This window comes from Daphnia pulicaria, chromosome 7, assembly GCF_021234035.1.
Source record: "Daphnia pulicaria isolate SC F1-1A chromosome 7, SC_F0-13Bv2, whole genome shotgun sequence".
Taxonomy (NCBI): Eukaryota; Metazoa; Arthropoda; class Branchiopoda; order Diplostraca; family Daphniidae; genus Daphnia; species Daphnia pulicaria.
The window spans coordinates 18,461,993-18,478,920 of record NC_060919.1 but is presented as its reverse complement, the minus strand read 5'-3'; the positions used below and the strand labels follow the sequence as shown (position 1 = coordinate 18,478,920).

At 41.3% G+C, this 16,928-nt stretch overlaps 2 protein-coding genes and 1 long non-coding RNA gene across 4 annotated transcripts; all 3 read left to right on the top strand.

The window, feature by feature from the left end:
* Nucleotides 1-1,114: 1,114 nt before the first annotated feature.
* On the top strand, nt 1,115-7,596 carry LOC124348950 (cytochrome P450 4c3-like). 2 transcript variants are annotated; one of them, XM_046799367.1, is made up of 11 exons: nt 1,115-1,719; nt 2,531-2,768; nt 3,263-3,378; nt 4,561-4,855; nt 4,934-5,003; nt 5,118-5,244; nt 5,554-5,668; nt 5,742-5,848; nt 5,909-6,146; nt 6,292-6,471; nt 6,678-7,596. In XM_046799367.1, exons 2-11 carry the CDS (start codon nt 2,564-2,566, stop codon nt 6,860-6,862), a joined length of 1,638 nt encoding a protein of 545 aa, XP_046655323.1. In that variant the 5' UTR covers nt 1,115-1,719; nt 2,531-2,563; the 3' UTR covers nt 6,863-7,596. The 2 variants fall into 2 exon arrangements, with proteins under 2 accessions (XP_046655323.1, XP_046655324.1); XM_046799368.1 differs by having other exon boundaries at nt 1,115-1,729; nt 2,527-2,768.
* A 727-nt stretch (nt 7,597-8,323) lies between these two features.
* Nucleotides 8,324-13,139, top strand: LOC124348840 (protein transport protein Sec31A-like). Its single transcript, XM_046799169.1, has 8 exons — nt 8,324-8,463; nt 8,767-8,978; nt 9,040-9,463; nt 9,528-9,722; nt 9,780-11,135; nt 11,209-12,555; nt 12,625-12,696; nt 12,760-13,139. Exons 2-8 carry the CDS (start codon nt 8,776-8,778, stop codon nt 12,946-12,948), a joined length of 3,786 nt encoding a protein of 1,261 aa, XP_046655125.1. The 5' UTR covers nt 8,324-8,463; nt 8,767-8,775; the 3' UTR covers nt 12,949-13,139.
* A 1,252-nt stretch (nt 13,140-14,391) lies between these two features.
* On the top strand, nt 14,392-16,686 carry LOC124349168. The gene is made up of 5 exons (XR_006920165.1): nt 14,392-14,836; nt 15,775-15,840; nt 15,906-16,029; nt 16,252-16,402; nt 16,474-16,686. It is a non-coding gene; the product is annotated as an uncharacterized LOC124349168 (long non-coding RNA).
* Nucleotides 16,687-16,928: the final 242 nt, after the last annotated feature.

Sequence of the window (16,928 nt, the reverse complement as noted above, 5' to 3'; positions counted from 1 at the left end):
AGGGCTTGAATATTTAGCGGAATGATAAATCACAGTGACGGAAGATATTCTGGCGGATTTCGACACGAATTCCTTCGTCTCCGTATTGTTTCAGCTTGAGCCTTTTGAACAATTCGAAAGATTTAGTTTTTGAGGGCCCACTTTAACCGCTTTGTGATGATGGTTACGCAAAAATGTTTCCACGCGTGGTCGTAATCAGCGAATTCGTGATCAAATTTCACCTGTCAAGTGAAACAGGGAACCACCAGCAACGCCCCAGTTTGTTATTCAACCTTCAGATGTCGGTCTGACAGATACAACTTTTCGTCAAAAATAACTCCCTATCACAGCTTTAGGTAAAGTGCTCGCCATTTTCGTAAACATAAGCGTTTCTATTGTGCTTGTCGACAGGTATTCTTTAGAGTTTCTCTATTCGACAGTTCATCCGATCAAGACGAATCTTGATGCTTTCTCGTTTAAGCCGTTATACTTGTATTGTATAGTGTCCTATTAACGGTCGCAATATCGTTTAACGTGTTCTACATTTATGTATAGGCTCAAACTAGGCCTAGTCGGCCCCCGGAGCACACTAACCCTTTTCTCTTACGACACTGTGTTATTTTATTTTATTTTATTTTCTTAATAAAAATCGTGTGGTTCCCGTCTGGAATTCTGCGCCTCGAGCTCTTCTCAAGATGAGTCTGTACACATTTCCGTGTTGCGTGGATGGCTTTTCCCCCCTGAATAAACCAAACGGAGATGAGAAGGGAAAGGTAGTGGCAGGGTTGTTGCATCAACGATTAACCCAGAAACCCAGACCTTTCCCAACTCCCGTTATTATATTATGCCATCGTCAACTGTGTATAGACACACTGCATCATACCCTCATGACTAGAGTCGACCACCTGTTTGGTCGTGCAAGACTTTCACGAATAAGGCTAACTCTAGGAGCGAAAATGCCTATTGGTGGTCACCAGAGAAAAAATGAAACCGCAAATACTAGAGACACATACGCCGCCAGTGCTGCAAATGGTGCATATCTATATAATGTATATACTGGTACCAAAGTTTCACTATAGTATATATTCTCACTGATGATTGCCCGTGATCCACATCTAGCCCTTAGCCGCAAAACATGGGAGGCGATCAAAAGTGTCTGGCGATCCATTATTGATCGATAGAGCCCCAATTGGAGACATTCGTACACAAGACGGAATAATACAGCAACTTTTGCTTTCACGCGTGAAGAGAAAGGCATACACGGTTGAATAGAAAGAAACGGGAAAAATAATATTACGTTTTGCTGGCCGATGCTGCAATTGATGTGTGGAGAGTATGGCCCGTGTCTGCGAATGAAAGAGAGAGGAGGGAGAATAAGAAAAAAAGGAAATCGAGGTATGTAACGTGTGTGTGTACAGTGTATTACGTGCAAAAGAAGGTGGAGCTATTTAGCACGTGGGTTGATCATTGATGGTGTAGGACGACTTTTACTCCTCCCTCCGTCTCTTCTTCGTATAGTTTCCTAGTAATATTTGCCGACTAGGAGCGCCCAAAAAATGACTTTCGGTTGGCATAGGCTCCCATAGTACTACCCCCTGCTTACATAAGTCTCTTTCCAAGCCTGTGTATAAATAGACCCCCGAATCGCTCCCAATTTTCAGTCAGTCGTCTCATCAACTCACAATCAAGACAGTGCTCTCCCTCGACACTCTTCCACCTGAAGGAAGATCATAAAGTCAGGTAAATCAAGCTGCTGAAATCTCAACCGTTTCTTCAGTCTGAAATTGAATAGCTTTTCTACCTCGGAACAGTGTCACTATAAGGGAAAGCGTTGATTCTTTGAAACCAAAAGGGTTAGCCTATTGTCGTTTGTGAGGTAGATTTGAAACAAAGTCGGACACTAAACCGATCTGGCAGCATAACAAATTGGTGTTTTTAAAAGTTTCTAATTGAAAATGTTAACAAGTTGGTGCACATTTTCCCTGTGCATCATTTTTAAAAAAATGTGACCATAAATCAGCCACAGGGATATTTACAATATCGCACAGAAGAAAGCAATTTTTGGATGTGTGCCGGCTGTGTAGCATCAATAACGGTGGTGAACAAAATTACACCTACGTAAAGAAACCTGGTTATTATCTTCCTTGTTTAAAATATATAACTAGACCCTTTTCCGGTTTGAGGGTTTTGTTTTGATACCAATAGATTTTGTTATCGTGTAACCTGTTTTTCTTTTTCACGATATGGCATGGCTGCTTCAAAACTAAACAGGTTCTGCTAGTCGAGTTAAAGTGGGTTCAATGGGTAGTATCGCTGGTGGCTACTGCACAGCTGGAAAGAATGTGATTTAATCCATATAATTGGACGTTAATGATTGTGGATTAATGAGCATTATGCCTTTCTTTGTTTTTGTTTTAAATGCACGCCCTTATAAAAAGAAAGTTGATAACCATTTCCTGTGTAATCGTTTTAGTGACAGTGTCTCGTGAATCGTGTAACATCCACCACGTGACTATGTCTAAAAGAGTCTTGTTTTTTGTTGTTGTTTCAGATTGGAATATTGTCATCATTACATGATTGAAAAATGCTTGACGACCATCTGTTGAAAGTGAACGGATGGATGCCCTCGACGTTTACCGTTTGGTTGGCGACGTTTTTCACGTTCGTTGCCATCTGTGTCTTCTCCAAGAAGCGTCTGGCTTTCATCGAGCACTGCAACAGCATTCCGGGACCACCGGCACCACTTCCTCTTCTAGGCAACGCATTGGAACTTATGCGGGACCCTGATGGTATCAATCGATTTTGAGAGAAACTTACACAGCCTCAAGTATAATGCAAACAAATTTGGATGAAGGTGTAATTCCCCCCTTGTCAGACAACAACAGATTGGACCTGTTATTAAATTTAGGAATTAAAAAACAACTCGAGAACAAGTTCCAAAACTTGATTCAAATGCCAAGGTTATTGTAAAACAAAAGTCCAGTTCTGGTTTCACCGGTTTACCAATTCAGATTGATCCTGTGTTAAAATGATGAAATACTACAAGTGCAGTATGATCTTTATTGAACGTTTCCTAGCCGTCGTATTTTGATTGATGGATTGAATTGACCTCCCTTTCTCTTGGCCTGAATTTTCTGGCCCAAGATTTCTCCAACCCAAAGATTTTTCTTGCCAGCGATTAGCGTATTATTTTTGCAAAAGTTGAGGAACTCTACGTTGTGTGTTTCAACGTTATTTTCTTATTAACTGTGTCATTAATTCTGTTTCAATTGGGATTCCACAGAGCTGTTCCAGTTTCTCATCGACTACCTGCACGAATGGCGCCAGCATTTCCCGGTTCTTCGCTTCTGGCTTGGACCTTTTCCTATTTTTCTGCTTTACACACCCGAGGGAACTGAGGTAAATACGAGAAATTTCTCCCTTTTTATTTTTGGATCAGGAAATCTAACAATCGGACTGCCTTGCAAAAGCAACAGTATGTCTTTGGAGTATAGATAATTGCGATAGCTAACCGTTGGGTAGATATCGAGCTGGACCGCCATTCAAGATGAACTAGGAGAAAGTGCACGAAAACATATAACTCGCTATCCCTTAATCACACCCCCTGCCTACACTCGTACTATCCTTTCACTTTCACAAAGTGCTGAATGGTGAAACGAGATAGTGTTATTAAATAACAACGAAACGATTTTTTTCCCCGTCTAGTCGGCCTCAAACAACCGAAAGTGTTCGTGCAAGAAATGTAAGGAACGATTTTTAACTTCAGTTTTACTTGTCATTGCGTCATGCAGGGAGACAAAGACGTTTATTTCACGCGACACTTTCTTTTCGAGGGCTTTGATAACAAAGGCAAGAAAATGTACCCGTGACTTGTTTCCTTTCATTAAGGAAATATATTTTCACTTTTCAACCCCCAACGGATTCGCAATCCATGGGTGAAGATGAATAACGTTGCGCACACTTTCACTCAACATCAGCATCTGGCTCACGGGCTATTGTAATCTCTTTATACTCGGATACCCATTTGCATGAACTGCTCGGGGTGTCCAACATTTTCACCATTTAAAAAAAAAAAGGGAGAGCCTGGCGTTTTGGGCTGGCTCCTTTGATTTTTTGGTCCTATTAATTTGCCTAGCCAAAAACAAAACGTTGTACCGGCTTTTTGTGGTTTGCCTCTTTTTCACGGGGGTTGGCCCGTGGGCCTATATATTCCAGTCGGACTATAAAGAGAAAACGGTGTCAACGTGAGATATTAGCGGGGTGTTCGAACAAGGAAATGAAGCCAATTTCGTTCAGAAAGAATAAAAAAGGGGCTGTTGGTGACGGTTGGGTGATTTTCCGTTTCTCTAGCAAATTGGTGTGTACAGTCGGTCTCCTCGCTATTTTCAATCTCCACCAGCCCGGAAACGCGAAACGTTGGAAAAAGCTGCAATCAAGTCAAAAAAGACCCTGATGATTGCAAGTTGGAGATGGATAATATACAAATGGTCGATTCACATTTTCACCCAGCGTTTTCTCTCTACGTTCTGACCTGAATATTTTTACGATTTATCTTTCCATTTTCCCATTGAATGTTTCAAGGCGTTACTTGGCAGCAACAAACTGATCGACAAATCTCGCGAATATCAGTACCTCCATCCTTGGCTCAGCACCGGCTTGCTCACTTCAACCGGCAGCAAATGGCATGGGCGGCGAAAAATGTTAACTCCGACATTCCACTTCAAGATCTTGGAAGATTTTATCGACATCTTCAACAAGCAGAGCGTTGTGCTGGTAGAGAAATTGAAAGAGGCCCACCAGGACATGGTGGCCAACAACCGTGACAGGATCAATCTCTTCCCGTACGTGGCCCGTTGTACGCTCGACATCATTTGCGGTGAGTTTTTCTCTTTCTTGTTCTCCGACCGGTTTGATTGCAGTCAATCATTTGGATTCTGATGGACTTGATGAACAGAAACTGCCATGGGTCGTCACGTCGACGCTCAGCTGAACAACGACTCCGAGTACGTCAAAGCCGTTTGCACGTGAGTGATGATTGCTTCATTTTGAAAATGTGAACGGTAGCTTTCGCTTTCGTCATTAATTATTATTGACGTCATTTATATTTTGCTTTGTGGTTTGGGTGGCGGCGGCGACAGACTTGGGCGGGTTGTTCAAACAAGACAAGCACAGCCTTGGCTTCAGCCCGAATTGCTGTTTCAGTGTCACCCGATGGCGAAAACCCAACAGAAATGCCTTGATATTCTACACGGTTTCACAGATAAGGTTGGTACCAATTTCAAATATAATTCCCCTATTATTTTGATAGCTTTTTTGCCGGTCTCTATAGTGGACTCGTTAAATCCGGTTATGTCTAATCTTTGCACAGAATATTTTTACACAAATTCCAAACCTGTTTTATGGGGTGAAATTTGAGCTCATATGGTAGAACCGTAAAATGTACATTGCGCATAGACAATGACTAGTCATTGCCCAAGTTTTTGAGTCTCGTCATAAGGAGGTGCATACAGTCCGTTCTAGTTGTTTTAACTTTCCAACAAAGTCGTGAATTCGATTCTTATATTTGAATTACAGGTTCTGCAAGAGCGAAAAGCTGAGCATCGCATTCGCAAGGCTCAAGAACTTGCACAAAAAGAAAACAAGACATCTCCTACTTCCGCAGACGTTGATGACAATGTCGATTTGATAAGTAAATATTACTGATGTCATCAGAAGGCACCATGTTTCTTCAGTCATTTCACGACTGTTTTTTACCAATGCAGAAAAACCCCGACTGGCCTTTCTGGATTTGTTGATTGAAGCTTCGCAGGACGGTACGCTTCTCAGTGATTTGGACATCCGCGAAGAAGTCGATACCTTTATGTTTGAGGTGGGTTTTTTCTTCCCGAAATGGAAAATTGAATGATGTAACTAATGTTGACCAACACAGGGGCAAGACACTACCGCAGCAGCGGTCAGTTGGTGCTTGTATTTGATTGGAAGCCATCCGGAGGTACAGGAGCGCGTCAGTGAAGAACTGAATCGTATTTTTGGTACCTCCGATCGACCCATAACTATGACGGATATTCTCCAGCTGAAATACTTGGAATGTTGCATCAAAGAGGCTTTGAGGCTCTTTCCTAGTGTAGCCATGTATGGGCGAACACTGAGCGAAGATTCCGACATCCGTACGTTTGTTTCTCTTGTAAAGTGATTCATCTTTCCGCTTTTCTCTTTGATTGCTGTGCATTATTCATATATCCATCACCAGCATATTTCCTGTTTAATTTTGAATAAAATTGCACCTCTTTACTATCTGACACACTTTCCCAGATGGCTACGTGATTCCGGCTGGGTCTACCGTCGCCGTTATTCCCTACTCGCTTCACAGAGATCCGGTACAGTTTCCAGACCCGGAACGTTTCGACCCGGAGCGATTCATGGGCGATAACAAACGTAGCAGACATCCTTATGCCTACGTGCCATTTAGCGCTGGACCACGCAATTGTATCGGTAATTCATTCATTCATTTTATCATTTCATAGCAAAGTATAGTTCCTGAATTGTCCGCCAAGTTTTTGCCTGGTCATCGCCGTTTTGTCTTGTAAAAGTATTACGGCACTAAATGTTTGCAGCCTCTTCTTTCCTTTGATGGCGTACCGTATGTACCGTTACTTTTCAATTTATAATTAGCTATCGTTGTGCGTTTCATCTTCTAGGCCAGAAGTATGCCGTGATGGAGGAAAAAGTTGTTTTGGCCACAGTTCTAAGAAACTTTCATCTCGAGTCGTTGGAGAAGCGTGAAGACCTCGTCCTCATAGGGGAACTTGTTCTCCGGCCACGAGACGGTGTTCAAGTCCGCCTTACGCCCAAACAAATCACGCCGTCTTCTCCATCGTGTTGATCATAGCGATTATCAAGTATATATATACAGTACATAGAAATCTAACAACCCCCTTTTTCTTTTTCTTTCATTTTCCATTTTTCCTCCGAGTTTGTTGTGTGGCGTAACTTTTGTGTAATACAAAGAATAGTTCCTTTTCTTTCTTATAAACAAATGATTTTTCTGGTCTTTAACGCATTTTTTCCACTACAAGCTGAAGGCATTGTTTTTTGAGTTACTGAGAAGCTACAAGATATCAGATCTAGGTTTATCGGTGTTTCAAATACAAGCTTTCGATTACCGACTCTGACCGGTTGGTTTAAGTCTATTGAGCCCAAAGGTACTATAAATTTGATCGTGCTGCTTCCAAGTGAATATTGGAAATCGCCCTAAAGGTGTAGGTCCGTATAGAAAGTGAACTCCTCTTGTAGGCTACTTGTGTAGATTATTTTTTTTTTTCGCTCACTTTCTTTTGGTATGTTATCTTCTCCGCGTTATCATTCTAACCCAGACCTTAAACTCCAAGCCTAGAAAAAACTTTCTTTTTCATCGAATTTGTTTTATTCATGCTGCTTTCGTTCTTTTTTTTTTCATGATTTCATCGTGTAATCGTGTCATCGTGAAGATTTGCATCGGTCACGGTGACTTTTACCAGACTCACTTTTCACTATATACCTAAAAAGTTCCCCTTTTTTTATAGTGCCGTGACTTTGTAATCACTGTTTCTTTATAATACATAGTGAACTATTCAAACTGCGAAGTTTCTAGTTCTTTTACAGTTTTGTTACTCAATCATTGCGGTTATTAGTTATTACAGTTTTTTTTTTTTTTTTTTTTAAATGACATTGCATTTTTCCGGGATCAAATCATCTACCTTTTACCTTGGGTGTTTCCACTTCTGTTCGGGTTTGTTTATTTTTTACGAGTTCGTTCAACTCGGAACGTTCTATTTTAGCTATGAAAGTTGTGACGTGACTTTTGAATTTCGCCAGGCCAGAAAAGCCAGACATACTTAAAGGAAATCCTTCTTTCATTCAGTATGTTTCCTTAAGATTTTTTACTTTCCATTAAAAAAAAATGAAAATAGTTGCCAACACAACCGAAATGACAAAAAGTTCACATTGGGCTTTTTGAAACCAAGGGTTTTTATTTTATTTCTGCAAAGAGATATTTTTTTATTAAAAATAGTTTGGGAGTTCGACGACTTGGTCTCAAGATTTCATCCTATCATTTCATACGATGGCGAGGTAAGGTGAAGTGAAGAAAATTCGACAATGTCATCCCATGACTTCGTACCATAGACCTTTTCTATATATAAGTTCCCAATTACAGTTCGTGCTCTTCCATACTAAATTAAAGCTATTTTGCATTGGGATGTCTATTTTGCGTTTTAAAATTTATGCAGTTGGCGCCTTGGAAAAAGTGACATCTGAAAAACTGATTTTGCACTAAAGCAGTTCTTGATTCTTCCGCTAGGTATCACTAGCGTTCTTCACTCCGGCCACGTCAGCTAAGTGACAACATTGTGGACAAATTTTCCTCTCTCAACCGGCAATATTAAGAAAACCATTAGAAAATTAGTTTGATATTGAAATTTGTCATCTATCGGAGATTCTTAAGAGGTGAGTTAAAGCTAATATCAAACAACGTTCTATACTTTTTATAGATTTCTGATGAGACTGAAACAACTTCCTGGTTACAGTGGGTGTATGCCAGTCTTTGTATCAATAGTTGCCAGTTAAGAATTCAAACATTACTATCAGAATATTTCTCCTAAAAATAGATAAATGAATGTTAAATGTAAAAATACTTGTTATGTTACCTCTTGTGTGTTGCCTTACAAAATGATGATTATAGAATGAGACGATTCCTGACAAAACTAGGCATGCTGTTTTAACTGAGATTGATTGATTTTTCTGTTTTAGGCTTAGAAAATGAAAATTAAAGAAGTTGAACAAACTGCAAATATTGCATGGTCCCCTGCCTCACAGTATCCAATATACTTGGCTACCGGGACAGCTGCTCAACAGCTTGATGCATCGTTTAGCACCACATCACAAATTGATCTATATTCATTGGATTTAAATGAACCTGGTCTTGGTATGGGGTTGAAAGCTTCAATATCCACTAAACAAAGGTATATTTCAGTTTCAATAACATTACAAAAGATTCAGATTCCAGAAGATTTTCATCTACAGGTTTCACAAGTTGGTGTGGGGCTCACAGGGAATCACTAGTGGGGAAAATCCTGGTGGAGTCATAGTTGGTGGTGCAGATCAGGGACACATTCTTCTATTTGATGCAGATAAATTGCTGTTGGGAAAAAATGATGAAACTGGTGGATACTTATTGGCAGATAGTAAAAAACATAGTGGGGCTGTCAAGGCGCTTGACTTCAATCCCTTCCAACAAAATTTACTGGCATCAGGAGCAGCTCAGTCGGAAATTTATATCTGGGATCTGAATAGTCCTGCTGCGCCAATGACACCTGGAACGCTTTCTCAACCACCAGACGATGTTACATGTCTTTCCTGGAATAGACAAGTGCAACATATCTTGGCATCAACCTTCGCAACGCGTTGCGTCGTATGGGATTTAAGAAAGAACGAGCCCATCATCAAGGTATGTTAGTAATTTACTTTAATTCGATCTTATTTTGTTAACTCTAATCTTTTATGGCTAACAGGTCAGTGACAGTACGTCAAGAATGCGCTGCAAGGCAGTTGCTTGGCATCCTAAAGTTGCTACCCAGTTGTGTCTAGCTTCCGAAGAAGATCAGTTGCCCGTCATTCAATTCTGGGACCTTAGGCAAGCTTCGGCTCCTATCAACACGTTTGAAGGTCATCAGAGAGGCATCCTAGCAATGGATTGGTGTCCTCAGGTTTATTTAAACATCCATATTGAAATAAACTTTTCATAACCATATTTACATTTTTAGGATCCTGACCTTCTATTGAGTTGTGGCAAGGATAACCGAGTATTAATCTGGAATCCTAACAGCCTAGCTCCTCGTGGTGAAATTCTCTGTGAGCTGAGCACTAGCAGCCAATGGTGCTTCGATACGGCGTGGTGTCCCAGAAATCCGTCTTGCATTGCCACCGCTAGTTTTGACGGCCACGTACGAGTTCATTCCATCATGGGAGGACGAGAAGTGGCTGTGCAACCCACTGTCAACATGATTGCCGATTCTTTTCCTGGGATGGATTCTGCCCCAGTATTGCAACCACCCCAACAACAAATTATTGTCCATGAACAACTAAAGAAGGCACCCAAATGGATTCGTCCAATCTGTGGAGCATCATTTGCATTTGGCGGAAAGCTGGTCACATTTGGCTTGGAGACTCCAAGCACCACGCCACAAGTGCACATTAGTCAAGTCATCACCGAAAATGAGTTAACACTACGTTCACATGAGCTAGAAACAGCTCTAAATACTAGAAATTTGGCTGAATTTTGCGTCAAGAAAATGGAATCCGACGGCGAACACAAGGAGGCATGGAACTTCCTGGCGGCAAACTTTAGCCCAGCGCCCCGACAGCAGTTGCTGCAACTGTTGAACTACGAACCCCAGCCAACTACTTCTGAAGATGGTGTAGTCGACGCATTGGAAGGTTTGGGAATGCCTGACACATTCGATTCCATCGCTGCGGAAGTCAAAACTTTCAAAATCCCTACCGACGAATCTGTTGACGGCAAGATCAGCAAAGCTTTGATCACTGGCAACCTAGCTGTGGCAGTAGATCTTTGTTTCAACGATAAACGTTATGCAGATGCCATTGTGCTGGCCATGACTGGGCCACCGGAGCTGCTGACCGCCACTAGAAACCGCTATTTCCGTTTGACACAGGGTGACGTTCCGCGTCTGATCCAAGCTGTTGTCACTCGGGACTGGGAAAAGATCGTTCAACATTGCGATATGAGCAACTGGAAGGAAGCATTGGCTGCAACGCTGACCTACGCAGAAGATAACGAATTTGCCAACCTTTGTCAGACAATTGGTCAGAGGCTTGAGGCCGAAACGGGAGCCACCAACGAAGCAGTTCTTTGCTACATTTGCGCTGGAAACATGGAGAAAGTAGTCGACTGTTGGCTGCGAGTCGAGGATGATTCAACGGCATCCCTACAAGAGATGGTAGAACAAATCATGGTCCTTCGCCAAGCTCAGCGACACTGGGGTCGTCAACCTGTGGCTATTAATTCAGGTCACCTTACCCAACAACTTTGTCGTTATGCCGGACTCTTGGCTGGCCAAGGCAGTCTGGAAGCAGCACTGACTTATCTAGATATGTCGCAGGTAAAAATAAAATTCTCTTGAACGCATTCACGATCTAGACGTAAATGTTTTTGTTTTGTCTTGTTTCATGTAGGACGATTCGATGGTAGAATTAAAGGACAGACTTCAACGCGCATTGAATCCGGTCGACCGTAAGGTTTCTACCGGAATGATGAACGGTGCTTACAGCATGGCATCGCAACAGCAAAAGGCTGGGCCGCTGCAGCGATACCCATCGGTTGGAATTAATAGGTCTTCTACACCAACAAACAGCTATTACGGTCATCAGGATCAATTTAATTCAGCTCCAGCTGTGCCAGCCTATCCCCCGAAACCTACAACTCCATTCCAGGGCAATAATTGGGCAACATCCACTAATACTTACAATTCTCCTCAAGCAGCGACTTCGATGCCTCCAACGGCCAATACACCTGCACCACCTCCAAGTGGCCAGCCTGTACAACAATTTTACCAAGCTCCTAGTGCCCAGCCTTTGCAACAATTTCATCAGTCCCCGAGCATTCAGCCTTCGCAGCAATTTCATCAACCTCCAAGCGTCCAGCCTTCGCAGCAGTATCATCAGCCTGCTCCACCACCGCCTGCAGCAGCTACGGTGGCCCCTCCCCCGATAACAGGGAATGTTTCGCGCTTGGGATCACTGAATCAACGTAACAGAGTTTATGTCCAGGATCCTAGCGTTTCCAGTGGTCGATCTGGTGGATATTTCAACGCTGCGTCGAATTCACAATTCCAGCAAGTCAATCAGATGGGTTACATGTCCCAGCCACCACAATCGAATTCGGCGATGTTCCAACCTACTGGTCAGTTCAACACTCCGTCATCTTACGCGCAACAGGGCGGTTTTCCTGGAAATCAGTTTAACCAGCCTTTACCGCCCTCCCCTGGGTCGTTCAATATGCAAAGCGGGCAGATGTCTAACGGTGGAGGAATGGATAATGTCCAACAGCCTCCATCTCTTTACAATCCAATGGAACACGCTCAAGCGCCGCAGCAGCAAAACGCATTTATGCAACCAACATCATTTGATGCTCCACCATCTATAACTCCTCCGTTGGCTACCAATCTCGTGCCCTCCGTACCATTTCTTCCCACCGCGAGCGCGCCTCCTGGTTGGAACGATCCCCCTCCTCTAACGTCGTTCGCTAAAGTGAAAGCTGAGCCAGCTGTCATTGAAACTATCAATCACCCCATGGGTGTTGTGGAACAGCCAGCCATTCCCATTATTCAGCCTTTCGAGGGGTCATTCAATCAAGGATCAATGAATGCTCCAGTTGATATGATTCAAAACCAACACCACCAGCAGGCACCTGAGCCAGTCCAGCCAGCCCAAGCCTTGCTTCCGATTCCAAACGAACACTTAATCATTCACGATGTATTCCACACGTTGAAAGATAAATGTGCCGCACTAGCCTCCAATGCGGTGAGAAACTACTTGAACTATATTATCATGACGAGATCATTATTTTATTTATATATTTTTTTTTTTTAGCAATTGAAGAGAAAGCTAGACGATGTTGGAAAGAAGCTAGAGTGCCTGGATGATCTGTTACGGAAAAATATGGTAATTCATCAACTAAATTCAATATTTTTTTGGTAAAGCTAATGTTCCTAAAATTTATTCTAGTTGCTAAGCCCCACCCTTTTGGGGTTACATCAGATTGTGCAAGCTGTTCAGGCGTACGATTACGCGACCAGTCTTAGTCTACACTCTAATGTGGTGATCAATACGCCCTTCACCGAAATCGGATCGTTCATATCTGGTTTAAAAGTGCTTCTCCAGATGGCTCAGCAACTGGGAGTCCAATACCAGTAGCAACATTGGGGGAAAAGAAAGATTTTTTTCTATGAGATATGATATCTAAAGTCTGATTTGTGCTCGCATGTTAGGCAGAAAAGTTGGCTTCGTCGCTCCACACTTCGTTTCTCTTGATGTGTGTGTAGTTAATACCTTCCCCCCTTTTCTTTAACCAGAGAATTCATTAAAATCTATGCTATTTACAATGATCGAAGTACTCTTTTGGGTGTGGCTTATATTTTTATTAATTTTTATAATATGAATATTTTGTTTAGGAGAAAGAAAATAATTTCACAATCCTAATGGACACTATGTTGATTCGAAACTTCACACTTCATGTTGAATTAGAACTTTTAAACTTAAATACTTACTGGCTTCTCAAGTTGACTCGGCAATCCTCAAGCTAGCAGGAAGGAGAGGCAAGCAAGCAAGTCTACCAGGAATTTAAACTACCGTGTAAATATTTGAAGTTTTTCGAGAAACCTGGTTCCCTATATGTTATTGTTGCGCAACTGTGTTAAACAATTATTGTTGCGTCGATACAATCAATCATCTACGAGAGAAGGTATGTAAAAACTAAATATGTTTATCAAATGTTCTAGTTTGCTAATACGGATGTGGAAAATTTGTATTATAAAACCATCGAGTGAGTTTTCTTTTCTGTAAACTTCTCAAGATTTCAAGCTAGGTTTTGGCATCTATAGCTCTGGTTTTGGCAAATAAAAGTGCGCAGTGGATAATGGTTTGCCCTATATAATACTGAGATCTTGCGAGGGGTTGTAAATCAGTCGTTTTCATTTTTGTTAAAGTACTCTTTTTTTGCAGTTGCTTTGGAAACAGTGCTTCATTAACTTCATTTGTCCTATAGTGATTGCATGTAAACAAATTTTTACCTCTGTGTGTTTGCAATCAATTCAACCAATCCCCTTGGGCCTGTTTCGTCTCAAGAGAAACTGTAGTGGATAACTTCGGATAGTCGAAAATTGTCGTTGGAATACCAATACTTTCATCAACAAGAAGGTGGTGAAACCTCTGACTGGCCAGCCTGCTCTAAAAGTTCTTAAATTGTCGAACGATCTTTTTAATGCCACAAAACTTGCGGCTCTTCGTCGATCCTCATTCTGCTGCGGTAAAATAATATTTGGCAATAGCTGGATTCATGATAAAAGTTATCAAGTTCTCTATTCACGCCAAAACGCTGTATTTTCACGCCAAGAGTTTAGTCTTGCCTGGTCCTGTACTTCGTGGTATTACGGCATAGGTCGGCAGTTAGTAATTTTATTCTAGTTTCATTTTAATTTATTTTATTTTTATTTTTGCAAAACCACGGGAGAGGTCGTGGCCAATACGTTGACGTTTGGATGGAGTATCTACATAGTACCTGTTTGCTGCCTTACAATTAACCGGTTGCATGTATTTATCGAATCGTTTGAAGGTTTGATGTTCCAGTAAATGTTTTAATGTTGTTATAAATTAATCTATGATATTTTTGTCTGAGTTTACAGGCCGTCTGGCATATAATTTCCACTTGGCCTAATATCTGATTACATGGGCTGAAACTGCTGTCCATTTTCCCGAAATGTCGTCCATTGTTAGCTTATTAGCTGGGCCAGTTACGGTTCTGATAGTCTCTGCAAAACACTGGCAGGTTTACCTTACCAAGGGTGTTTTTCCTTTCACTGGCTAAGCACTGTTGCCCAAGTGCTGAAACGTCTGGAATCACTTGCAGACCATAAGGCACATGAACCAATATGTCACTGTCTTGTCTTCAGTGTAGAAGCTGGAAGTTGGAACTTGGAATAAGTGTAGTAGAAGTTGGACTGGCGTCCATCATCACCTTGGGATTTCGTCTTTTGTGATCTGCGATGGTGGCTTCTTTGGTGAAATTTGACAGGGAGAAAATTATGTGAGTATCAAGTTATTTGTTACCTTTTTTGGTCAACGAGCTAGAGCGGACATTGTTTTCATGTTCACTTTTAAACGTTTCTTCTTTCTGACGCTAGACGGAATAGCCCTATGATCATTTTTTACCTGTCAGAATCAGTTTAGTTACGTTTACTTTGCACATCTCTGTAGAGATTTCTAAATGCTACTTCAAAAAATTTTTGGGTGATAACTGTCAGTTTCTTTTTCAGCAACAAAGCTCACTTGTTAGATTTTTAATAATGTGTATTTTTTTCTACTTCCGGTTTTCTAATTTCAGTCAGTAGTTCAGTAAATATTCATTCGACGTTGAAAATAACCACATATTCGTGATCCTCGTCAAATTTTTGGTAAAGTTCATGTTTTTTTTTGTACGTTTTCGTACTTCCGGCTTTGAGAATTTTCCTGAACTATAGTTCAGGAAAATTCTCGATTTTGGCCAAATTCTGGATTTCGTTTAAATTACACTTAAGCGACCCCAAATTTCACGTAGATCACGGATATTTGGTTTATTTGGTCGGCAGCTCAATGATTGAGGCGCTATTGCTTACTTCCGGTATACTTCCGGAAAATTTGCATAAAACTAGCAAGTGAGCTTTGTTCTCTGGACAATTCTAAAGACTCTTTGGCCAGTTTAAGCAAACAGAAATGGTCTTTTTGATTACTTTTGTGACTATTGTGACTATCTAAAGCCGGTCAGTTTTGGACGTGTCTAATAGATGGCGTGAAGGAATATTGTGTTGTCAGATGTGGGCTTATGGCGGATCGTTGTCTAAATCTATCTTCAGCTACAGCTATTTTCTTCGAAAGTTACAAATGAACACATAGGTTAATTCGAGTGATTTCGTTTTTAACTTTTCGGTGATGTGTTCTATTCCGTGTACATGTTGGATAACCTTAGTGTTTCTCATCAACTTACAGGAGAAAACGTAGCCTACCGTCGACTAGTTTGTTCAATATGAGTCATCCGTCATCGTAATGACACAGGTAACTACCAACACTAGCTTTATTACAGTATTGTTGAAACATACAATCTTCTCATCTTTTATTAGGATTCATCATAATTATCTGCTGTAAGAACTGGACTTGCTAGATCACCAACCCCATCACAGACCAATCTCTCATTCCATCTTCTACTTCTAGAGAACCTTGGCTAACTGTTTGGTGGTTTCAAGTGTAAGTTCACTTGTAATGTCACAGAACTTTCTTTGTTGTAGTCTAATATGTATTCAAAGTATTTATCTGCACTCACGTCTATGGTTATGAGACGATTTCAACTGCAGTATACTGATTACTGTTTGATTATTCTTTTAGATAGTTTATTTTCATAGTTGTTGAGCACATTGATGACACAAATTATTAACAAGGTGACTTAATTTTCTTGTTTTTTATTTACAGGTTTGAAACTATAGGTTTCTAAATTTGCAAGACAGACTTTAAGAAAAGTCATGTTGAAGAAAAAGAGTCAACAAGGTACGCTACCTTGTTTGGTAACCTGTTGGCTGCTTCCCTTGAATCTCCCTTTTTACTTTCTTAAGCTTGATTTGAGGTATTGCTTTCTGTCGCTCAAATATTGCTGAAAATTATTCTCAAACTAATAAATGTTCATTCTGTCTACAGGGTAACTCCTTCGCTACTTATCATGGACTTCATCCATTGGTGATGCTATAATTCAAGAGAATGCTGTCATTCAAGACTGAAAAATTGTGTAGTTGTTAGATAAAACAAGTGCATTTCTGGGCTCCCTTCTTTTCTGTGGCCCCGTTTCCCTAACTAACCACTAACCAACGCCCGCCGGTGGTCACTCACCCGCTGTGAAACCAGGAGGAGGGGAGGGCTCTGGTCGAACGGGGACTTGGAAGGCGCATGATCAGATGAAAACTATTTGAGGGTCATGAGTCTAACCCGGAAGCCTAGTATGACTAATCGCTCCCCAGAAAAACTTGCCTCGCACTCTTCTCTCTCCTAATTTATTTCCAGGTAATCTCCCTGGATCTACGCCGACACTGCATGTGCGAGTTTTAGCAAGCAATCCGCCACCCAATTTGACAAAAAGTGATAGTTTGTTTTCACGG